Source organism: Erithacus rubecula (genome assembly GCF_903797595.1).
Source record: "Erithacus rubecula genome assembly, chromosome: 9".
Taxonomy (NCBI): Eukaryota; Metazoa; Chordata; class Aves; order Passeriformes; family Muscicapidae; genus Erithacus; species Erithacus rubecula.
In genome coordinates this window covers 3,658,297-3,680,704 of record NC_136660.1, presented here as the reverse complement: position 1 = coordinate 3,680,704, position 22,408 = coordinate 3,658,297, and the positions used below count along the sequence as shown (strand labels likewise).

Below are 22,408 nucleotides of genomic sequence, written 5' to 3'. Positions count from 1 at the left end.
CTCAGTCTTTCCTTAAACGCCTCCAGGAATGGTGAATCCAGAGCAGTCCATTCCAGTGTGTAATCACCCTTTCTGTAAGGAAATTCCTCCCGATGTACAACTTAAACACAGAAAAACTCTGAGTGGAGCAGGAAAGGGAGCCCAGAGATGGCTGTGCAAGAGGAAAGATCACAAAACCTCGAAATGGTTTGGATAGAATGGGACCTTAGAGAGCACCACGGGCAGGGACACGAGCTCAGCATCACCACGGTGGGACACAGAGAAGGGCTGAGGAGGTACAAAGGGCGCTGGAGAAGGCTGGCGGTATAAAGGACATGCAAATCGTGTTTTTTCGCAGCACGGAAGTTGTCCCGAAGACTTTCGGCTCCCGTGGCATTCTGGATAAATATAGCTGCTGGCCCTGTGGATAAAAATAGCTGCTGCACACACTGCGGGTGCTGTGAGCTGGCAGAGCTGCCCCCACGCTTCCCCTGCTCCCTTCCCTGCTCCTCAGCAAAACACAGCCCGGTGCCAAAACCCCCTCCCGGAAAAACGCCCTCCAGCCTTGTGGCTGGGAGACGACCAAGCAATTTTCCAGGAAAAGCAGGACTTGGACTCAGGATTGCCACCAGAGGGTGCAGCCAGCTCGGCCGTGGGGACAAGGGACACGGGACACGGTGGCCAAGTCCAGCTCATCGGTGTCTCGGCAACAGGAGGGGCTCAGGGACTGGGGAAGGAGGAGGGAAAAGGGATCTAAAGGAGTGGGGGACCTTCCTGCACCCCACGCCTGGAAGAGACCTGGGAGGGGAGGGATGGAACAGCCAACAATAAAGCTGCAATGGAGAAGACCCTTGATGGGAATGGCTCCACTGAAATACACCCAGGGAGGGTTGGTGCTGTTTGTTACACAGCACTCAGCTGGAAATGATAAAGTTTTCAATAGGATCAAATTTTGATTAATCTGTGCAATATAAACCAGCTGAGCTGCTAAACAGAGAGGCACCTGTCCTGGCCAGGAGATCCAGGAGCTATGAATGTCCAGAGACTGGGAAATATCCCCAGGCTAACAGTGCTCCAGGTCTTCTCCCTGTCTTTTCTCCTGGTGTTGGCATGGTACCTCTGTGAGGAGGCTGCTGGTAGAGCTTGGCTTTGGGAAAGCACAGTTTAGTGCAAAAATTGTGAAAAACCAAACCTGCCTCCATTTATAAGGGGTGAGTTCTGCAGTTTAAATCTGGTTTAAGCTCTTCCCTCAAATTAGATGGACAGGCTTGCTTATCATCTGCTGTGTGTGAAACCATCCATGGTGTTTTTCCCCTCCAGGTAAATATGAGTGCTACCTTCAGATGAACCCAGCTGGACAACAGAAGAACCTTTCAAAAAATAGGGAAACATCTTCTGGGCCAGTGAGTTGGAGATGCACCAACAAGCAAAAAAAAAAAAGGTCACTGGCAAAAAGAGTGCCCAGAGCAAACAGGGAGGGTAAAAGGATCCTTTGTGAAAAACCTCACATCCAATCCCAGGTGAACAGGAAGAAACTCGGAATCCCCAAAGATGTGGCCAGTGGGAGCATTCCATGTGCAAGTGAGGGCTCAGGTTTGGCAGATGGGATGTTTGGATGGTATTTCTCCAGCTGGCTGCAGGTAGGTGGTAAAAGTTCATCAGCCTCAGAGAGGGGTTTGTCTCCTGCTGGTGGTCAGTGGCAGGTGATTGCCCTGCCCTGCCCATTTCCAGGCTCCCTGCAGTTTTCCTCACAGCTGTCACAAATGCTCTCTGTGGGATGGCAGGGGTCCAGTGGGAAGGAAGAGGTGTGGGGAAGGGGCTCTGTGGGATGGTTTTGCCCCAGTTTGCCATTCCAGGACAGGCAGCATGGCTAATTGTACTGTCTGTGAGTCCTCATCAGGTGCAATCCACCATCATCCAGAGCATAAAAGACATCCCCCTGAGGATGATTAAAACATGGATGGGTACAACAGTGCTGCCTGGGGAGAGTTTAGGATGCCACAAGTGCCCCTGGTCTGCACTGGCCCAAATCCCTGTAAGCCTCTGCATCTTTGTTCTGCCCTCCCTGATCATCAGTTTGGCTTCCCCAACTTTGCAATAGCCCAGACAGCCTGGAAGGGGGATAACATTCCTCCTTTCACCTTCCTCTAGAGAGCAGTTCCTCCCACCTGGGCCAGGCTGAAGGCCCCATCCTTCCCTGCCAATTCATTTCTGGCTCACAGCCATCTCTGCAAAACCCCAAATCCTGTCCTGTATCAGCAGCCTCACACACCACATTCCCTCTGCCTACAGACATGTCCTGCACATCGTCCTGTGACAGCCCCATGGCACCAGTGTGGCTGCAGCTCTCTGGCTGTGCCCCTGGAGGCTTTGCTTCAGGGAAAAGAGGATTTTTGAGTCTCCCAGGAGTAAGGGATTGCTCTAGACAAATGCCCTGGCTCCCCATTTTGCCTGGGTGACCTAGTTGCCCCCATGTGCCTCAGGGAGCTCTGCTTCAGCCAAGGTGGAATTGTCAGTTCAGGGCAAAGAATCACCCAGAAAAACCAATTCAGACAGTCCCTGGCTGCTTTTAAACATCAACACTGGCTGTTTTATACCTTACACATAAAAAATCCACTTTAAGGAGAAATCAACAAGGCCCCACTTACATTTATTCTCTCCCTGACAAACCTCATTTTTCATTTCCAATTTTTCAGTGCTTGAGAAGACAAGTTGCTTCCTGTGGACGACAGCACTAAAATCACCCTATTTTGGTCAGGCTGGACCAGTCATGTTTATTTGTAGGCAGCATATGTGTCCATGCCAACCCACAAATTGGTCACAGATCCCACCCAGAAAAGTGTGGGAAAACCCCAGGGGTGAAATGCAATGGTCTCTGCAGTTCAGGTGATCTTTGTATCCATGAGAAGAGCCCTGGGGAGCTGGGATCTCCCTTCACTCCACTCCACTCTTTTATGGGATGACATGATTTGTGGCTTTAATCCTTGTGGGGTAGCAGAGAAGCATAAAGGATGTCAGTGGCTGGGGTTTCTTTGGGAAAAGGGCTTGAGCGAGCTCCTTTGCTCTTGGGACAGCTTTTGAGAAAGAACAGCTTTCATTCCTGATGTGGGGGGTTTTCTTCCCCTTGCTCCCCAGATTTCATTACAGTGAAAGCAGAGCATAGAATAAAACTGTGTCCTGAAAAAAGTGGGCCTCACAGACAGGCAGGCTTTGTCCAAAGGTGTAATTACAGGATAAATATGGGATGCAGACCAAGAAATGCAGTCTGGTCAGGCGTGCAGTCTCTTAGAAAAACACAACAGAAAACAAGGTGGTCATTTAATGCTGAAATGTCCACACGTGCTGCAGCCCTTGTGGGTCCCTCACTGGCCCATGGGTCTCCCACTGATGCAGTATTTGGATATTTGGATGGTGCAGCTGAAGCCATGGACCAGCTCCCTGCAAGAACCACACCAAGCCCCAGAATGGAGAGAAGGAAAGGGTTGATCCAGCCTCCAGCAGAAGCAGGACTGGGTGAGGGCAGGCAATTGCTGGTATGATGGATTTCCTTCCCTCCAGCCCCTGTGCAGAAATCCCCTCTGATAGGGCTGTGAGGAGACATGGGGGATTAGCTCACCTGATCCCATTAAAAGGAGCTGGAACAAGTGAGGAGAAGGGTATGGGGGGTCAGGACAGCCAGCAGAGCAGCCACCACTTCTGCTGTTTGGGAGAAACCTCATGCCAGGCTGGAAAAAGGCTTTTTTATGGATTTCCATGGACCTGCCTGGCTTCATGGCCCAGCAGGGTCACCTGGGTGTTAAACTGCAGGGCATCTCTCAAAGTCAGCTCTGGATTAGTCCAGCAGGAGGGAATCATTTCCCAGAAAGATCCCCTTTAGAGGGGAACAGCACATCCATCATTTGTGAAAGCTCTCACTGGTGCTACATCATCTTGTGCTACCTGCAGTGACCCCAAGGAGATGCAGTTTTGACTGGTGGCCTGTCCCATGGGACACTGCTCTGGGCTGCTTGTGGAAAAGGTCTCTCTGGTGACAATCAGCCTCCCCACAATGTTCCCAAATTCCAGCTGCAGCAGGCTGGGAGGTGAGCCTGAAGGCAGTACAGGTTGGTGTTCTTTGATTTCCTTATTTTAAACCAGGCTTTAGAAATGCTTTATTTTGGAAAGCTTAGATATTTGGAAAAGATTATTGAAATTTTTATATTTGTTTTCTTTTTTCAGCATTGATGTCTGTGAGCAAGGGTGAGGCTGCATGCATTGCATCTGCTGTTGTGGATTTCACTGGTTCATCTGGATACAGGTATGCCCTTGCTCTAAGGCACTGTCTCTTCCCAATCCATGTTTTTCCTCCCAAATCTGGGTAAAGCCTGGCAGCAGCCAGAGCAGGGTGAGCAGGAGGATCCCCTTGTGGGGGGACAACCAGCTCAGGGGGAATTCAGCTGCTGCAGCTGAAAGGAGCCGCGTCCCCCGTGGCTTCCCGATGCGCCTGGACTCCATGGGTTTAATGGGAGCAATTAGCCCCGCGGAAATGCGCATGGGTCGGGGGCATGTTTTCTCTCTGTCCTGTGACGTTTCTGACGGGATTCTGGAGGGTGTCCAGGAACAATTGCTCATGCTTGGCTGGCAGTGCCGGGCTGGAGCCAGCGCGGCCGGAGGCAGCGCAGGTGAGAGCGCGGCCGCCGCTCAGCCTCTGCCTCTGCTTAGGCTCAGCCCAGCTGCCGCTTGTTTTCCACCTTGAAACCGCTTGCCCACCTTGGATTTGCCTGTCCCTGCCCCCTGATCCCGGCTTTCCAAGCCCCAAAGGCTGGGATGGCAGGGGGATGGATCCTGGGATCTCTCCAATGTCCCCTCCTCGGCTGTGGCAGCTGCTCATCCCTCATGCTGCTTCACAATTACCCTAAAATTATGTTTTTCTGCAAAGCCAACACAAAGGTGGAGCATGTACCAGGAAGCTGTGTTCCACTGTGTCCCCCCTCGTGATGTCCGAGCTCTGTGGGCTTTTCCCAGCGCGCAGCTGCGGAATATCCATCTGACCTCGGTGACCCTGCTGCTTTCCCAGCAGGAAGCCTCCAAACAAAACCCGATTCACACAGCAGCCTCAGGGCTGCTTGTGATGCCGAGAGCCGCGTGTGAGGCTGGGACCAGGCTGACTCTCTCCATCGCCTGTGAGCGATGAGGCTGTGCCAAAAAAAACCCCCACTTCTGCGCCCTTTTCCCACCCGAAATCACACCTCGAAGGCAGATGCCGCCCGGCTCTGCTCGGAAAAGCTCCGTGGCTGCTCCCCGCCGGCCGGCCCCGCGCTCTTCAATGCCGCCTCTGTTCTCCCTCTTGGGCTGAAAACGCAGCTTTTGTGAGCTCAGCCCAGCCGCAGCCCTTCGCCGGAGCCCCAGCGCGTTCCTCACGGCCGGCAAAGCGCAGCCCAGCTGGGGCCGGCTGCCGCCGAGTCTCATTTATTTATTTTTGCTTTTGGCCAGCAGCTGGGGAGAAGGGGACATGCGGCTGCTGGGACCCCTCAGTGGAGACAACCGCTCTCCACCGAAATGCCTGGCATTTCTCCCTCAGGTGGCTGCCATAACCCAAAATACTTGGGGGAGACAAAGAATAAGCTACAAAGAGGGAGGCTAAAAATAGGCATTTTAATTAATGAAATGTGAATTGGAGGGGGCAGCTCGGCACTGGGTCAACATCTGCACATGGCAAACACTCTGAGACTCTACCAGATTTGGCGAGCCACCAGTGCTGTTAGCACAGATTTCTGGGGCTCCCCCCTGAGCAGGGGACACCCACCAACAGTTAGGAGACAAGAGATGCTTTGGACTCTGTGCTGGTGGTTTTGTTTTTAATCAGATAAGTCTGACAGTCTTTCTGCACCACCGAATTTTGAATTTCTCAGTCAAGGGTTACAGCCAGTCAGCCCCTGGGGGTTGTCCCAAGATCATACAGAAGGACACGTGGTGGTTTCCAGCTAAAACCTCTTTTCTGGGTCTCTCCCTTTGTGGTATGTTGTGCTGCTCTGATTTTTGGCCTTAGCGTCTTGACCAGCCTCCCCCTCCTTTGCACATAGTAAATAAATAAATTCACCTGGTATGCAATACACAGGGAAAAAAAAAAAAAAAAAAAAAAAAAAAAAAGGAAATAAACCCAAACCACCAAAACCAAGTTTGAAGAGCACCAAACCATAGTCACTTCATTTTGTTGCAGCCCAAGTGCCGTCCAGGGCTCTGTGGGCAGTTTCCAGTCTGTGCTGGTGTATGAAGAAGGCACTAAACCAAGAAGGTCTCTGCGGTCTGGGTGTTTGCTGGCACCACAGGAATTTTGTCCTTGCCCCATCCCAGCCGGCATGGGGGGTGGCAAGGCAGAGGTGCTTGATCCTGTCCCTCTCTGCTTGCTATCACCCTCCTCTTCCTCAGTGCAGCTGCCGAGCTGGGAAGGCGGCCCTGTTGCCGACCCCACTGCCCCTCACCCTTCCCATTTCCCCATTCCCGGAGAAACCGTGCAATTCAGGCTCTGCAGGACCCCGGGGCCAGCTCTGCCAGGATGCTCCGGCTCCCGGCGCTGCCGTTTGGCAGCAGCGAGGAGCATTTTTGGGAGCAGGGACCCCCAGGTGATCTCCGGACCGGCCGGGAGCGCGGCCGCAGTCCCTCGGTGCGTGGCCCCGCAGCATTACGTGACCCAGGCGGGCTGTGCCTCCTCCAGCAGGCTGAAGGAGCGGTTGGCCAGCGCCTCGGGGCTGCCGGCCAGCTTGTAGCCAAAGAGCCGCATGGCCGGGGCGCAGGCGTCCTGCACCACCTGAGCCATCTTGAAGGGCATGCCGAACCTCCACTTGTCGAACTGCTCCGAGGAGTTCTTGCACGTGGAGTAAACGCCGCTGCTGTCGCGGGGAGCCTGGGTGTTCTTGCCGATCCACTCCTCCACCTGCGGGGTGAGGGGCAGCCCGGCGAAGCGGAACATCTCCCGCGCCTTGCGCAGCGGCGCCCGCGCCACGTCCTCGTAGCGCACCAGCATGTAGCGGCCCCGCAGCCAGCCCGGCCGCCGCAGCCCCAGCTCCGCCGACACGCGGATGCTCTCGCAGTTGCTCCGCAGCTTCTGCACCTCCTCTTCTTGCAGGGAAGCCTCCCCTTCGGACAGCCACTTCTGCCAGCTCTCGTACTTGCCGGAGAAGGCCACCATGCGCGAGGCCAGCACGGCGCGGGGGTCGCGCACCAGCTGGATGATGCGCAGGTCCAGCCGGGGGTCCTCCGCCAGCGGCTGCAGGAACTCCAGCGGTCGGAAGCGCACCGTCTTGAGGGCCACGTGCTGCTTGCGCCGGCACGCCTCGGCCGCCAGCGTGATGTTGAGGGGCCCGCAGCGGCGGTTCCTGCAGTAGTACTTCTCGAAAACCTTCTTGGTGCTGGGCGTGCAGACGGGCTCCTCGCACAGCGACTGGCTGGAGCTCCGCCGGAACAAGAAGGGCATCAGGTGGCCCTCGGGCACCGGGGAGATGTAGTTCTCCAAGATGTAGAGGTCGCAGAGAAAGAGCTGCTTGAGGGCGTCTCGGTAAATCACGGCCGAGCCCACCGCGCTGGCTGCCCCCGACAGGAAGTTCACGGTCTTCTCGACGTGCCAGAGGGGCTCAAAGAGGTAGAAGATGCTGCTCTGCTGGTTGAAGAATTCCCCGACGAAGGAGGAGCCGGTGCGGGTGGTGGCCATCAGCAGGACGTGCCGCCGCGGCCCGGGCTGCCCGTCACCTGCCAGCTGCAGGGTGATGTTGTGCAGGTGGGACCTCAGCTGGGAGAAGGCAGCGTCCAGCTCCTGCAGCGAGGCCAGCGAGCCGTTCTTGGGCGGTGCTGGGCTGCCCTCCGTGCTGTTGGCCTCTGCCAGTGCCTGCGGGGACTGCTTCAGCTTGTCCGACACCCTGTGGGGAGAGCCAGCCCAGCCTGGAGGACAGCGGGACCCCCCTGCGTCCTGGCGGGGGATTTGGGGGGCTCCTGCTGCACGGGAGCTCGGGACTGGGGAAGAGGGGCTGCACACCACGGGTACCCACTGCCTACCTGGAGATGAAGTTGTTCTCCTTCTCGATGATGATGAGGCTGATGACGAAGACCAGAAGGACGGCGTACTTGCTCCTCATCTTCAAGCAGTGCAGCAGCTCCCGGATATCCTGGGGTAAAGCGCGTCGGATCTCCATGGGGAGCACACCCAGGTGCCTCCTGCACGCCGGGAAAGTGTCTTGGGCTGGAGCCTTGCCCGCCTGTGGGGAGAAGAAGGCTCAGCATGGCGATGGCTCCCTGCAGGCAGGGTCAGAGGCTGACAAAGGTTTGATGAGAGCAGCAAAAAAGGGGGAGCTCCTCCCTACTGCTCCATCCCACCCCTGGCTGCTCCTCCTCCTTCCCAAAATATATCTCCCTGACAGGACCCCCTCGCACGCTTCCACCAGCTGCCCCTGCCCCTCCTAAAACCCAATCCCTGCCACCCAACAGCTGCCTACTTCTCCCGGCAAAAACCTGCTGCTGGCATCGAGGGAGCCCCTGGATCATCCGGATCTTTGGCGCTTTGTGGCTCTCAACCTCTGGCAAGGGGAGGTAGGAGGCTCCGCTGTAGGGCCCCAGTGTGGGGCTGAGGAGTTTCCGCCTTCCCCCGGCATGGCAGCAGCAGCTGCTGAGCCTCGGAAATGAAACCCAGAGAGTTCTCATGAACGACGGCGGGCCGGAAAACGCTGCTGCTGCTGCCAGTCCCCCTCGGGGAGTAGAATGCTCCGGGGAAGGCTTTTGCCAAAAAAGAGGAAAAAAAACCCAAATGATGGTGCAGCTGCTTGGTGTCGGATGCAAAACCAGGCGACTTGGCATCCCCGCCTAGCAGAAAATACCCGCCCCCCAGTTTTTCCTTCAGCCCCTCTCTCTGACTTGCACCAAACGCACACCCCAGATGGAGATTTTGGGGGGGGGGCCACAGCTGCTGTTTCACTGGCAGGTCCCCAGTGTGCAGATTTACACCCCTAGGTCTTGCTGGGACCTGCCACCTGCCCGCTGGTTCTGGTGCGTGACGCCGCTCACTCCTCCCGCTTTCTTGGCCAGACTTTCGGTGACTCAGGGAAAATCTATTTAGCCTTGGCTTGGCTCCGCCAGCGCGACCCCGGCATCCTGTCCCACCCCCCTTTTGGGGTGAAGGAGAGGAGCCAGGCAGATCCCCATGCTTTGGGAGGCTCCCGGGGTTTGCTGGAGGGGAGATGCCCTGGCCAAGTCTCGGTATTTGCAGAGCGTGGAGCGGGGGAGCCCTGCCAGGTATTGCGTCACGTCCCAACCTCTTCCGCGTCGTGCTCCGCCAAAATGTGCGATTTTTAGTGCTGCTCCGGCTGGGAAGGAGAGGTAGGATGTGCCCCGTGGCCAGGCAGCACCCCAGCCTGTCAGATTCCCGGTCCTCTCTGTGTGAGGACCAGGAATTTCCCAGCTTGAGCAAACCACTCAGCTCCCGAGGCTTGGCTTCCAGCCACCTCCTTCCCAGAAAACCTTCTAAAAAGAGACATCCACACCCACACCCACGCACCCAGGAAACTCAGGATTTAGTGGGATGCAGGGACTCTGGCAGCCCCAGAGCCCTCCCACCGTGGTTCCCCAGCTCTCCGCTTTCAAGATCCCCGGCACACGTGTGTGCGTGTTTGTGTGTGTTTAACAGCCCTGTTAGTTTAGTTTGTCATCACGCCGCCGGGGCAGGTGTCTTTCGCCAGCCACTCCCCATATCCCCCCTCCTCGGTCGTGCTCCCTCGATGACAGGACTTGTCGGAGTATTTGAGCAACCGAGAGGAAAAAATAATCAAATACACAAAGTCCTTGGTGTGCGGCCGCGTCTCTCGGCATCCCAAGGGAGCGGTGATCTGCATCCCTGTCCTAGCCTGGGGCTGGGGACAGTCCCGGGCTGGGGACAGTCCCCTTGCACAGGGGACACTGCTTCCTCAGACAAATCCCTGGGCAAAGCCAGCCCGCGGTTTTCCCCATCTAATGCCCCCAGCTGCCTGACCACAAATGAGCCACAGACCAGGAATTATTCAGAGGGATGACACAGAGAACCATGTCCGGCAGCGCTGGCAAAACCCCGGCTCACAGGCTCGGGGCAGACATAATTCATTAAACAAACAGCCGGCTGCAAACGTCCTGCCTGGGAGCTGCGGGGTAGCAGCGACAGGCGCGGGGGCCCCGGCAGGGCTGGGGACACCAGGGTGAGCTGGTGAGGCTGCCTGGGGCCGCTTGGCATCCTAAATCCCTTCCTCCCGTGAGGAGCAGCCCGGCTGGGGCACAGTGCAAAGCCACAAGCGCCCCTTTGTGAGCGGGAACAGAGGGGCTCTGTGTCCCCCGCACGTTCTCCTGCTGGATGAGGATGGGATGGATGAGGAGAGCCATCGGGATGCTGCTGCTGCCCCAGGGTGCCCTGCCAGCACCACTGCTGGGGAATTCACCTGTGGGAGCAGGCAGATGGATGGACATCATCCCTGGAGACTGCAAGCAGCATCTCCACGTCCCAAAGCTAAGCAGAATCATTTCCAGGAATTATTAAACTGAGATGCCCCAGATGGCAGCTCAGATGCTGCTCCCTTCCTCTTCCTATCCCTCAGGCTGGAAGTGCTTTTCAGTTCAGCTGGGACGGCTGCAATCCCATTGTGGAGATGATAACAGGATTTATGGATTTCCCAGATGAGTTAAAGCCAGGAAAGGAGCTTTTTTTTTTGGGTGGTGTTGGGGATTTTGTTTCCATGCAAATCTGCCCAGGTGGGATCTGCCACTATTAGCAAGTTAAGTTAACCAGAGGCCCTGTGAGAGGAAGGAGGGAAGGGATGCTTCTGCAGGGCATTCCACAGGACTGCCTGACTGGAAGAGCAGAGCAGGGGTTTTCAGCTCGTTTTTGGGAAAGGGGAGGTCTCACACAAAGCCTTGGGGCTCTCATTCCCCAACTCTGGCTGCCCTGAACCCCCTCCAGGTGAGATCCAGGAAAGAAAGATGCCTGTGACTGCCAGGGGCAGCCAGTTGGAGGTGAGACTGGATGAAGTCACATTTTCCTCGGGTGACTCAACAGGCAACAACTGAGCTCTGGACACAGAAAGGCAATGAAGCACCCACGTGCAAGAGTTCCCTCCCTGCCCGAGATCCTTCTGTCCATGCATCCCTCCATGGAAGCCCACAGTGACCTGTGGCTGAGCTCACTGCCCTCACTGCTGCTGCTGCTTTGAATAATCCCCTCCACGGTCCTTTGCTTCATCAGACTTCCAGCAGACACTCGGACCAGCAACACACAGGGGCAGAACAACAAAGAGATAAGGAGCACGGGTTTATCTGCTCTCCATGCTGCTCTTTGTCTGCAACCTGGGGGAAAAAAAGCCCTCTGTATTTACTCTTTCAACTATTTCCGCTCCCAACTTCCTCCTTGGGAAATGTGCCACCAGAGCTTCCCACTTTGCTTTCATCTCCCAGCAATTTTCATCCTGGTCCTGGCTGTCCTCCAAGGCATGGCACGAGCACAGCACTGCTTTGGTTTGCCCTGCAGCGCAGCTAAGGAGCCTCTCCAGGCAGGTATTTTTTGGTTCAAAACATGTCTAGTCAAGCCAAAAAAAAGAGGGGAAAAAAAAGTAATTTCCTACAATGTTTATAAAGTTACTGAGAATAGTCACAAGCCTCATCAAGTTGAAATGGAATCTGCCCATTGGAGGAGAAAGTTGGGAATGGAAAGTCCTTCTGACTCAGTGGTTACACTCAGGAGCAGCAGCAGGAGAGGGTGTTGGTACAAACAAGCACCACTGAATTGAATTTGTTTCCATTGCAGGAGCTCTCAGGCTCCAGGTGCATGAGGGCATCTCCTGTCCTTTACTGTCCCACCTGCTCTCTGTGATGACACAGATGAGCTGTCCTTATTCCTTATTTCCCAAAAACCACTGAGCAGAAGGTGAGTAGAGGCTGGTGAGGGCATAGTAATGTTGTGACAGGAGCAGCACAGACTTCATGGCTGGGACAAACGTAATTTCTCCCCCTAACCTCGGAGAGAGGTGTTTTCTCCTGACCCAGCAGAGAGGAGAGCTGCTGCTCCTGCCCCTGGTGAACCTGATGGAATTCAGAGACATCAATGCATCTGCCAGGCAGGGACCAGCCTCTGGAGCCGGATCAGGACCAGGAGCTAAAACACCTTCAACCTTGATACAACCCGCTGGAAACCACGGACAGGGCTGGGGTGGGGTTTGCAGCACCACCTGCAGCGAAGGTGAGCGACTGAATACTCCAAACTGCTGGGCAGCGAGGGAGGCTACAAAGCAGACCACCAAGACGGGTGAGAGCGCTGCTAGCCCGGCGCCGGTGGCACAATGCCGGCTGCTGTGCGTGCCGGCGGCCCCCGGCCACGCTGGGAACCGCAAATGCCCGTGCACTGCTTCAATGAGCCCTTTCTTCGGGGCGAGGAGCCCACGGTCCCTCCCACCGCCCCACACTGCTTCCCCTCACTGCTCCACGCTCGCCTGGGAGCTCCTCCGCCTAACCCACCCTAAAAGCGGGGATGCCGCGTTCTCTGTGCCCGTCTCAGCTCCCCTTTCAGCCCGACACAGGCGAATAGGGATGCAGAAGGGAGTGGTGGCAGGAGATGCTGGCCCTGGGGACAGTGACCTGGGCTGGAGTCAGCGCAGGGAGACTGGGGGTGTGAAATCGAGCAGTTCGCTGAAGCAACATGGCAGATGTGGGAAATTGCAGAGTTAAATCCCTGTCCTGGTGTAGCGTTGTGGATCGTTGGCTGTGGAAAAGGAGACCTTTCCTGCAGGCACCAAAGCCAGGCTCGGTGCAAAGGCAGTGGGGTGCGGGCAGCTCTCCCCAGCGCGGCCGGGAGCGGCTGAAATCCCGGCAGCTCTGGGGTGCTCTGCTGGGCTCTGCCTTTTCCCCCCAGGGGGAACAGGGGAACACCCCCAAACCATCCGGGCCCCGTCTGAGGCCGCGAGGGTGTCACAGCCCCAGCCCCGGCTGGAATGTCGCTAGCCGGGAGCCGGCCCCGGGACACGAGGGGAAAGGGTGCGAACAACTTTCCAGTGCTCCCTGCTAGGGGCTGACAGGACGGATGATGCAACTGCGGGATGGTTGGGAGAAACTCTCCTTTCCCAAAGTCTCCTTCTGTCGCCCCGGCCGCGCTCCGCTCCGGCCGCAGAGCTCGATCCTATTCCATTGATTTTTTTTTTTATCCCGTTTTTTTTTTTTTTCCTTTTCCCCCGAAAGAAAGGCACGGGGAGAGCTGCTGAGCGGTCATGCGCTGGGAGGACTTTCGGCGGCTGTCCGCCGAGGGGAGGAAGGGAGGCAGCGGAGGAAGGGAGGCTCCGCCGGCGCTGCCCCGCTGCGGGAGCGGGCGGCGGGGGGCCCCGCACCGAGACAAAGGAGCGGCCGAGCCCGGAGGGCGCACAAAGGAGCCGCCGGAGCCCGGGGCCGCCCCGCGGGGGGATGCGGCCCCCGAGCCGCGGGCTCCCCGCCGCCCCTGCCCGGGGCGGGGGAGCTCGGGGCCGCGGCCCCTCCTCGCACGCCCAACTTCCCGCAACTCCCCTCCGTGCCGGGAAAGAAAGAGCCGATCCCCGCCGCCATCCTCCCCCTCGACCCGGGGTTCCCGCTGCCCATCCCTCCGCTCCCGGCCCCCGGCTGCTCCCTGTCCCGACCCCCGCTGCACCTACCCGGCGGCGGCGAGCTCGCCCGGTCCTGCCGTGCGGGAGGAGAGAGAGCAGCGGGTCCCCTGCTTTTCTTCACGGTGCTGTCATCCTCCCTCCCTCCCTCCCTGATTCCCTCCCTCCCCTCTTTCCTCCCTCCCTCCTTCCTTCCTTCCTTCCTCCCTGCCGGGGCAGCGGCGGGGGGAGCGGGTCCCGGGGCGGGGCCGGGCAGGGTCCCCAGGCCAGCCCCCCGCTGCCGCCACCCCGACACGCCACGCCGGGAAACCGGGAATTGCCGGGCCCAGCTTCGGGATGACTGGAAGGGGCCGCTGGGATGGGGAAAGGGGGAAGCGGGGTCCTGGGAGCATACAGACATCCCTCGAAATTGTCCCGTCTGGGCCAAAGCGAGTCCTCCCCCGGGCACCACGGGCTAATTTGGGCTGTAGGCTTCCTGCCCAAAGCAGGGTTACACTGGGGCGGTCAGGGCTTTGTCCTGCAAACCTCCAAGGACGGAGCTAGTACAACCTCCCTTTGCTGACTGTCGTACTGGAGAAATTGTTTCTTCTTCTATCCACTTCAAACCTCTCCTGCCCCGGCTCTCACCACCCCATCATGTGAGGAACCTGGCTCTATCTCTGTGACCACCTTGTGGCAAGGTTCCTCTTTGTTATCGTCAGCTAAAACTGGCTTCGAGGTCAGCACCTTTCTCCCCAAACTCCACTTTGTCCCCATTCGAGAGCTGTGAGGGGCTTGGTTCCACTGTGGTGAGGTCACATCTGTGTGCTCCAAGAGGGCAGGGAGTGAGAGCATCCTACTGGGAGCAGCCCAGGAGCACTGGGGGACACCGGCTGTCACTGTCCCTGCAAGGCAGGCTTAGGGTCTGGAGCATTAAATCCGACAGAAACGACTATTTTGGCTGAAGTGCAGAAATTCACCCAGCTCCCTCAGAGCTCTGTAATGTTAGACACTGAGGAGCTGAAAGATATCTGGCTCTGCAAGCAGAGAGACATCCAAAAAACTAGTCCCCATAAAAACTTTCAGCCTTCTCTCACATTCCTGGCATAGTTTTTCTGCTACGCATGTGGCATAGACAGCAAAATGCAAGTTTTCTTGGCATTTAAGTGTGATGACCAACATTGTTCACCACTCTTCTGTGGCTTCCTGTGAGCCAAGGTGATGGGGATGGGTTTGCATGGAGAGTGCCAGCAGCTGGTGGCACAGCTGGTATGCAAACAGCAAGCAGAAAGCCTGGGTAGGACCTTCCCTTTCTTCCTTCCTTCCCTTCCTTCCCTTCCTTTCCTTCCTTTCCTTCCTTTCCTTCCTTTCTTTTTTTCCTTTTCCTTTCAATCCAGCTGCAGACAGGCAGGATAGCTCTGATAACTCCAGGGGATGAAATGCAGTGTCCCGGGAACTCAGGGCTGGCAGGATCAGGCTTGTGTAGGCTGTCAGGTTGATCACGTCATAAAAGAGCAGATAAGTCTGGCTGGCCACACACCGCAGGAGTTTTGTGGGGTTTTGAGACATGGTGAAACAGTTTTAAGCTCCTCGCTCGTTATTTCAACTGGAACGGGGCATTCTGCCTCGGATTTTATGGGCGAAGATCTTGACAAAAATACAACCCTGATACATAAATAATTTTGAGAGGCTGATTCGAGCACCCACTCCAGTGGGGTGTCACTGTCTTTGTAGGATGCTTTTGGTGGCAGGAGCAGAGGAGGGCACAGCCTGAGCCCGGGGCGTGCTCCCTTCCTGCTCTGTATGCTCACGGAGATCACCTTCCCGCTTCATCAATAATAAAGCTGTCACGGGGAGGAACAAAGTGTCCTCTCCACCCCTCACTGCCGACAGAGGCGGCGGGAGAGGCAGGGACTTGTGTTTCCTCCGCCCTGCGGGATCACATTCCCTCGATCGCCAATTCTTCTTCCTCAGGGATAACAGAGAGGCTCCTCCTCGCTCCCTGTGTTGCACATGGAGCTCCTTTGCGGGAGGAGGCAAAGGGGCAGTCCCCAGAACGATATCAGGAGCAAGGAAAGGGCGACGTGTCTCTATAGCAACCAGGATGCTCTGGGGTTTGGGGGAATAAAGGCATCTGCCGCTGCTTTTACGCCCTCGGTTCAAGTTGGTGATGTGGCAGTGACTGGGTTTGGGCTTCAATTTATAAAAGCCTCCACTGTTGGTTGTTTTTTTTATTATTATTTTTTTCCCTGTTAGCACCACAGCAGCATCTGCTCTGATAAAAAGCATTGTCTCATCTCTCAGGATCTGCTTCAACAATTGGGTATAAATTCAATTATTTGGTACAAAACAGAAGTAATCGGTTGTTTTTTTGGGTGGTCAAATTTACTTAAACTGTAGGAGACAAAATGTGGGGGTTGTGGAAATTTGAGTTAGTCTGTAGGAAAGAGATTGATTTGAGGTAAAAATGAAGTAATCAACAGGTAGGCAAATTTTTGTCTAAAAAACTTCAGGTGATCTGTAAGGCACAGGGAATATTTTGGAGGTCAGATCTATAGGGGACAGAATGACATTTTTTGCAACAATCTAGAGGCAATCAGCAGGGGTTTTTAAACAGTAAAATGTAGACAATCTATCGGGAAGAGAATGAACATTTTTGGGATAATATAGAGGGTTCTTTTCATTGTAAAATATATGTGAGCTGTAGAGGACAAAATGAACTTTTGAGGACTAAACGTGAGGTAATCTCTAGGGGACTAAATCTTTATCACAGATTATTCCACAATATTGTTTTTTCAGTTTTAAAAATATCTAAGTCAATGAGCAGCAGCACTGATCCATGTCCCAAACCCCTCCCACCTTTTTTAAACACAAGTGGCTTCATTTGCTGGGATCAGAAAGTGGGAAACAGTGCAAAATAAATGCAGGGAGATATCAGGGAGCTGCAGACTGGTTTGAGTTGGAAAAAATCTAAAAGATAATCAGGTTCCAACCATGAGATCTATTTTTCCTGCTGTATTATCTACAACCCCTTGAGCTGGTAAGAGTTAAAAGCAATCTCCCGATCCTCGGGGAATAGGCTTTTCCTTTGTCATAATAAAGCTTTGCTGTTCCTGCACCTTCTTGAGTCTCCAAAGCTTGTTTAAAACAGAATGCCTCATGTGGATGCCGAGTGTGAGAACAGAAAACCCCAAAGGATCCAATTTATTGGCAGAAGACTTTACAATTCCTCCTCTTTTCCTTTTCCTCTGGAATGCAGAACTAAGAATTGAAACTTTTCTAGCTTTGGTTTGGTTTTTTTGTTTGTTTGTTTGTTTGGTTTGGGTTTTTTTTTTATGTTTCTATGAATAACTAAACACTTCTGTTCCCTCCTACTTGGAAACCTCTCTCCTTGTAACCATCAACGAACGGGGTGTTCCACTCTCTCTGCGTCCTATGCCAAAGAAGGCTGTAAAAAAAGCCAAGCTTGGAAACTCGGTGTTTTTACAGAATTTTCAGAGCCCTGGGTGGCAGCTGCTCCTCTCAGCGCTCTGCTGCTGCCACCTGCCGACAGCTCCCTCTCCTCCCGGCGAACCGGTCCCAGTTTCACAGCTCCACATTTAACTGGAGCGGGTGTGCCTTGGGTTCGGAGGGTTCCTCTCCCAAGGAGCCGAGTTCCCACAGCGTTTCCTGGCCCTGCAGTGGGAAAGCAAGCACTGCCAGACCCCACATCTGCTTTTTCTGTTCCTCCTTCCCCAGCTCTTTGACGGATTAATCCAAAAAAAGCTCCTGTCTGCTCCCTGCCTCGTCTGCCCCGGCAGTGCCTGTTCCTGTCTCAGCCAGCATGCACAGCCCTGGTGCATCAGCTGTCTTCTTTTTTGCCATCAACGAAGAAAAAACAAATTGCCCACAAAGAGGGCAGCAAGCCCAAACAGGAGCCAGGGGCTGGGGGAGATGGCAGCCAGCAAACAGCATGAAAAGGGCTGTCCCCAAGGCAGCAGGATTTGCTGTGTGCTCAGCACCGGAGGAAGGAGTTCTGCTCTTCACAGAGAACTGATACTGGGCCAGTTTTTGTCCAGAACCTGTGGATATGGCTGATTTCTCATGTTTGCTTTCCTGGCTTGTGCAGCCCCAGCACATCCCATTATTTGAGCTCTCCAGAGAGACTTTCAGTGGATCTTTCCCCCACTTTCACAGCAGGTGTAATTAAAACAAGCCTTCACAATGAGGGTGGGAGCTCAGTGGGAATCGAGGTGTTTGCAGCTGATGTGCTTTTGACTGAGCTCCATTCTCCCTTCCCTTACTGCCTCTTTCAGCCCCCCACGTGCAGAATCTTCAAATGACCCTGCACCTCGTTTTCTGTTCCTTTTTCAATTCCACTTCTCTAAAAATGCTGAGGGCGAAATAAAGAAGTTGGTTTATTTTTAATCATCCAAACCTGCAATGCAAAAGATTCACTTTTGTCATGATGAGAGCAGCTGAGCCAGGGGGATTTCTGTCAAGAAGAGAGGCTGGCCAACCTTAAAGTAGTGACACCAGTAGAAAAAGCTTCTCTCTGATGTCCCCTATCCCAGCAAGGCCAGTCTACTGCTCTCCCAGGTGAGCAGGAAGCCTTGTGCTTTCTGGTTTGGCTTTTGAAGCTTCTGTCACAGAGGAAAAAAGGCAAGTGAGGAGAGAGGGGGATCACATGCGGGCTGCAAGTGCATTTGTACCAGTGTCATTGGCTCTGGAGCAGCCCTGCAGAGTAGAAAATGCCATCATGTGGCTGTCAGCATCTCAGTAAGGCCAGCAGCATCCTCAGCTGGGTAAAATCCGTGTCTCCCTGCTCTCTACAGACATGAAAACTCACCATCTGACCAACCCACTTTCCCAACACACCATTCAAGGAAGGGAACTCTATTTAGGATCAGCCAAGTATAGCTCCTTTTCTTCCTGACCAGCCTGTGTGTGGAGAGAAAACCCCAGCAAAAAGGAGCTGCTTGTGCTAAATGGCAGCAGGTACTCACTCTGGGCCACTGTGGGAGAGGAAATGTCTGCAAAATCATGACTTGTCTCATTCTCTCACCTCCAAATAGAAGGAAATGAGAACCACTTTGTACTGGAAAGTTCTGAGCACCCAGAAAACCTGAGGAGTGACTCAGGTTTTTGGGTGCTGAGCTATTCAGCCAGGGTACCCACTGGGTTTTCCTTGGGAAGTGCCATCCAGGGCCACAGGTACAGACCAAAGTGTGAACCTTCTGCTGCAGGCTGTCCTATCCTGCTCGTCACCCAGAACACCACGAGTCCTAAGAGTATGGAAATAAATTCTGGCAACAGTGACTTATTAATAGCTAAGCCAAACCCTTGGTGTCAAGTTGTTTATGAAATAGTGTGGTTTTATCAAGGTCTTCCCCAATGTTGACCAAACCTTCAAGAAGCCTTAGGCTGGAAGAGGTTCATGAGTGAGGTTTATTGGTGCAGTTTATTTTCTTGCCCTAATGTGTTATTTGTATCTCATTTTTTTGTTGCCCCGCCATTGGGGTGCTTAAATCCACTTAATGCAGGGGAAGGACCATCTGTACCATCTTTCTGTCCCTGACACATGTTCCCTCTCCCTCCCTTTGTGAGACCTGAGGTAAAGTGAGCCTGTAATCTTATCTTTTATTGCCTTTCCTTTGCAGGGGGAGTTTAGAGTTGGATCCCCCTGATCAGGCTTGATGGGGATCAGGTGAGCATGGCAGGGAAGCCCCTTCCAGCACCAGCTCAGGCATGCAACAGTTCCACTGTGAACACCACTCAGCCCCTTGGTGGCTTCTGACAATCCCCTAAAGTCACACTGTGGCCTTGTGGGTCTGTTTACCAAGGGAAGATAACACTTCTGCCTGGAGACCTTTCTGGCTTGGTGATAACCAGATCCTCACTGCTTTACACACAATGAGGACACCAGGATCTTTGGAGCCTTGCTCATAACAGAGAAGCACCTTTCCAAAAAAGAATATGAAACAAAAGCATCTGAACAGATAAAGGTAGAACCAATATCTGCCCAGAAGCCTGGAGAGTTCACTGGGATGTCCATAGGGATGTGACACAGGGCAGGATCCTCCTGCAACAGAACCCATGGGTCTGAGGGAAAGAGTTCCATCAAAATCACCTGCTTTGTGTGCACACCTGTGGGAGGAACCACTGCTGCCAGCAGGGAGGCTGTCACTGCAACAGCTGCTCAGAGCAAGCTGGGGAAAACTTTTACTAGAAATCACTACAAATTCCACATATCTTCTGATTGCCCCAGGCACCAAGAGCAAAACCTGTTTGCTTTCTAAGCTTCCCTGTGAAACAGGAGCAGCTCAAACCTGATAATCCTCATTTTTATGGAAAAAACAGTTTCCAAATCTCTCAGGGTTAGTTAAGTCTCATTTGTGGATCTGCTAGCAGGGACAGAACATGGTTCTGAACCTTGAATCACTAAAAGAGCAGAGAGAGAGACCAGCTGCAGCTGAGCATGAGAATTACAACCTGAGGGGAAGCAGCTGCTGGATAAGTTGTAAAAGGCACTTGCAGTGGCCTAGTGAGGGGAAATGGGATGGTTACTCTTCAGCAGCTTTGTGGTAGGTACCTGAGGTGTTTGGGTTGGTTTTTCTCCCTGTCCTTCCAAAAGTGTGCTAAGCCAGGAATACCATTTGCTGCTCTTGGCAGAGTGGGTTTTTGCCTTTTTTTTTTTTCCCTGCCCTTTCTTCCATGGGCTCAACCATGCTTTTGTTCTGCAGATGACTGGCTTGTAGTGCCCAAGGTTGAATGCTCACTCCTACGCCTCTCTGCCCTTCCCTGGGGAAGGATAAGAAGGGTTTTGTTTCTCCTTTGACGTTCACCATGGCAAACAAAGCTCAGCAGAATGGTGAGTTTTGCTTCAGCTATTTCCTGGCACTAGCTGAGCTTGTGTGGGTACATGATGCTGACTTTCTTAGGGCCAGGATTAACAAACTGAGGGTGAAAATAAGCTTTTACTGATTTTTAACGTTTTTTTTCTGTGAAGAGCAAGTGTAAAGACACACACGAGGTGATCATCATGGAAACTGTGATTGCCATGTAAAACCAGGCTATCAACACTGCCCATGGAATTCATAACACATCTCTATTGCCTGTGTTGGCTGTTTTGAGGAGATGCCCAATGTTTCCCCAGCTGCTGCTGAGTGAACAGTGGGAAGGACACAGGAAAGGAGGTTGATCCAGGGAATCCTGTGAAATCCAAAGGTGTTGAATCCTAGCTGTTTGCCCTCCTTGTGCCACAATCCTGGTGTTTTTTTTTTTTTTTTTTCCCTGCTGTGAAACCTGCTTTTGCTTTATGAAATTGGAAGTTGAAGAAACCATAGAAGAGGCTCAGGAAGTTTGCTGTGGCATGCCTCTCAGATTTGGAGGAAACAAGGGATGAACATCAGGCCAGCTTGTTCCAAACTGTTAAAATCCCAGATTGAGCTGGGCCAGTGAGAGGAGGAGATTGAGCTCTGGCTGTATTTTTACCCTTTTGTAGAAAAGAACAGCTGTGACTCTGGGTGTGGGCTGTAGTCACTGGTTTAATGAAGAAAGACCTTGTGGTGGGAGCCACAGTAGCTGCACTTGCCACTTCCCCACAGAGGCCTTGTGACTTTGATTAATCCCAACCCCTGCCACTTTTGGCCACTGGTATAAACTTTACTGAAATCCACAGCCTAGCTCAAAACTCCTGGGCCATGAGCTTGCAGTGAGGTGAGATCTCCCTGAGGAGCCTGATGCTTTTTGTGGCCTAAAAAAAGAACTGCAAACCTTGCAATAGCACAGAATCCAGTGAGCAGCAAAGCAGCAATCCCTGCCTGACTATTCATGGTGTTCATTAATAAAACTACATAATCTTCCTGTCCTATTCCTTCTCTCTTTCCTACACATCAGCCCTCAGCTCATGCAAAGTTTTGAGGACAGCTTACTTGGGCTTTTATTTCTGGTCCAAACTTTTGTGTTTTGTACCTTCTTCCCCAAATAATAGTTTCTATTTAGTGCCTTCCTTTTTGCTTTGGAAAATGAAGGAAGAGAAAGCAAGTATTTCAACAGAGAAGGAAACTGTGAAGAAAGTCTGGGTGGTGAGTTTGTCTCTTCAGCCCAGTTCCTTACAGAAGCCTTTGGAGCTGTTCTCTGCCAACTCTTATTTTTCCTGCAAAAGCTGTAATTCTTTGTGCTTTTCCCTAAAGCTGTAGCTCCTGGAATCCCATGATTATCTAATCACTTCTGTGTGAGCCCACATGAGTCACAGCAGATGGAAAACACTGGATGGCAATAACCTCCATTGCTGAAAAAGCCCTAAGTGAGAAAAAAAAAAAAAAAAAAAAAGCTGCTAAGTGTAATCCTAGAAAACCTGTAAAGCAGAGACCAAATGAAAGGAACCCAGACCATATTTTGTGTATATTTTTGTTTTATAGATTTGCATTGAAATATATTTTAAAATCTACTATACATTTTTGTTTTGTTTTCTTCCTGGATAACCTAGATGTATAGTTCTGATTTTTTGGGGGGTTGGGTTAAATAGGATTTAGAGAAACATATTACTTTGCACTTATAAAAAGAAACCCTGCTTCAAAGGTTGTGGCAGAGATTTATCTGGCTGCAACCTTCCTGCTTCTGACCCTGACAAGATGACACAATAGGAGCAGGACCAGAATTCTGCATCTTGGTGCATATCCTCTAAAACATTGATGAGCTGGTGCTGCATTGTTGATCCCCTTGCATTTAGGAGGAATCATCTGCTTTTCTGGCAACTCTTTCTAGAGCTAGTCAGAAATCAGGAGGGGAAAGCCTTTATGGCTGCTGTTGAGCTACTTGGTTCAAAGTATCAGATGCCTTGGGATATGGTTTGCCTTGAAACAAGA

At 53.2% G+C, this 22,408-nt stretch overlaps 1 protein-coding gene and 1 long non-coding RNA gene across 3 annotated transcripts; one reads left to right on the top strand and one right to left on the bottom strand.

Annotated features, from left to right (window-relative positions):
• Positions 1 to 276: 276 nt before the first annotated feature.
• CHST3 (carbohydrate sulfotransferase 3) lies at positions 277 to 13,743 on the bottom strand. Of its 2 annotated transcripts, none has more exons than XM_079312994.1 (4): positions 8,461 to 9,854; positions 8,008 to 8,207; positions 5,208 to 7,871; positions 277 to 400 (listed from the first exon to the last, which is right to left on the bottom strand). In XM_079312994.1, the coding sequence occupies exons 1-3, from the start codon at positions 8,800 to 8,802 to the stop codon at positions 6,641 to 6,643; spliced, it is 1,773 nt and encodes a 590-aa protein (XP_079169120.1). In that variant the 5' UTR covers positions 8,803 to 9,854; the 3' UTR covers positions 277 to 400; positions 5,208 to 6,640. The 2 variants fall into 2 exon arrangements, with proteins under 2 accessions (XP_079169120.1, XP_079169121.1); XM_079312995.1 differs by lacking the exon at positions 8,461 to 9,854 and adding an exon at positions 13,632 to 13,743 and having other exon boundaries at positions 281 to 400.
• Positions 13,744 to 20,352: 6,609 nt separating this feature from the next.
• On the top strand, positions 20,353 to 21,997 carry LOC306805332. The gene is made up of 2 exons (XR_013775184.1): positions 20,353 to 20,765; positions 20,870 to 21,997. It is a non-coding gene; the product is annotated as an uncharacterized lncRNA (long non-coding RNA).
• Positions 21,998 to 22,408: the final 411 nt, after the last annotated feature.

What these genes read in the sequence shown, in the direction of transcription:
- CHST3 (XM_079312994.1), bottom strand. Translation starts at nt 8,802, where the DNA reads ATGCCAAGTCGCCTGGTTTTGCATCCGACACCAAGCAGCTGCACCATC. An exon ending in TCCCTCGATGCCAGCAGCAG is followed by an intron (nt 8,208 to 8,460) that starts GTTTTTGCCGGG and finishes TTCTCCCCACAG; the next exon opens with GCGGGCAAGGCTCCAGCCCA. An exon ending in GAGAACAACTTCATCTCCAG is followed by an intron (nt 7,872 to 8,007) that starts GTAGGCAGTGGG and finishes CTCTCCCCACAG; the next exon opens with GGTGTCGGACAAGCTGAAGC.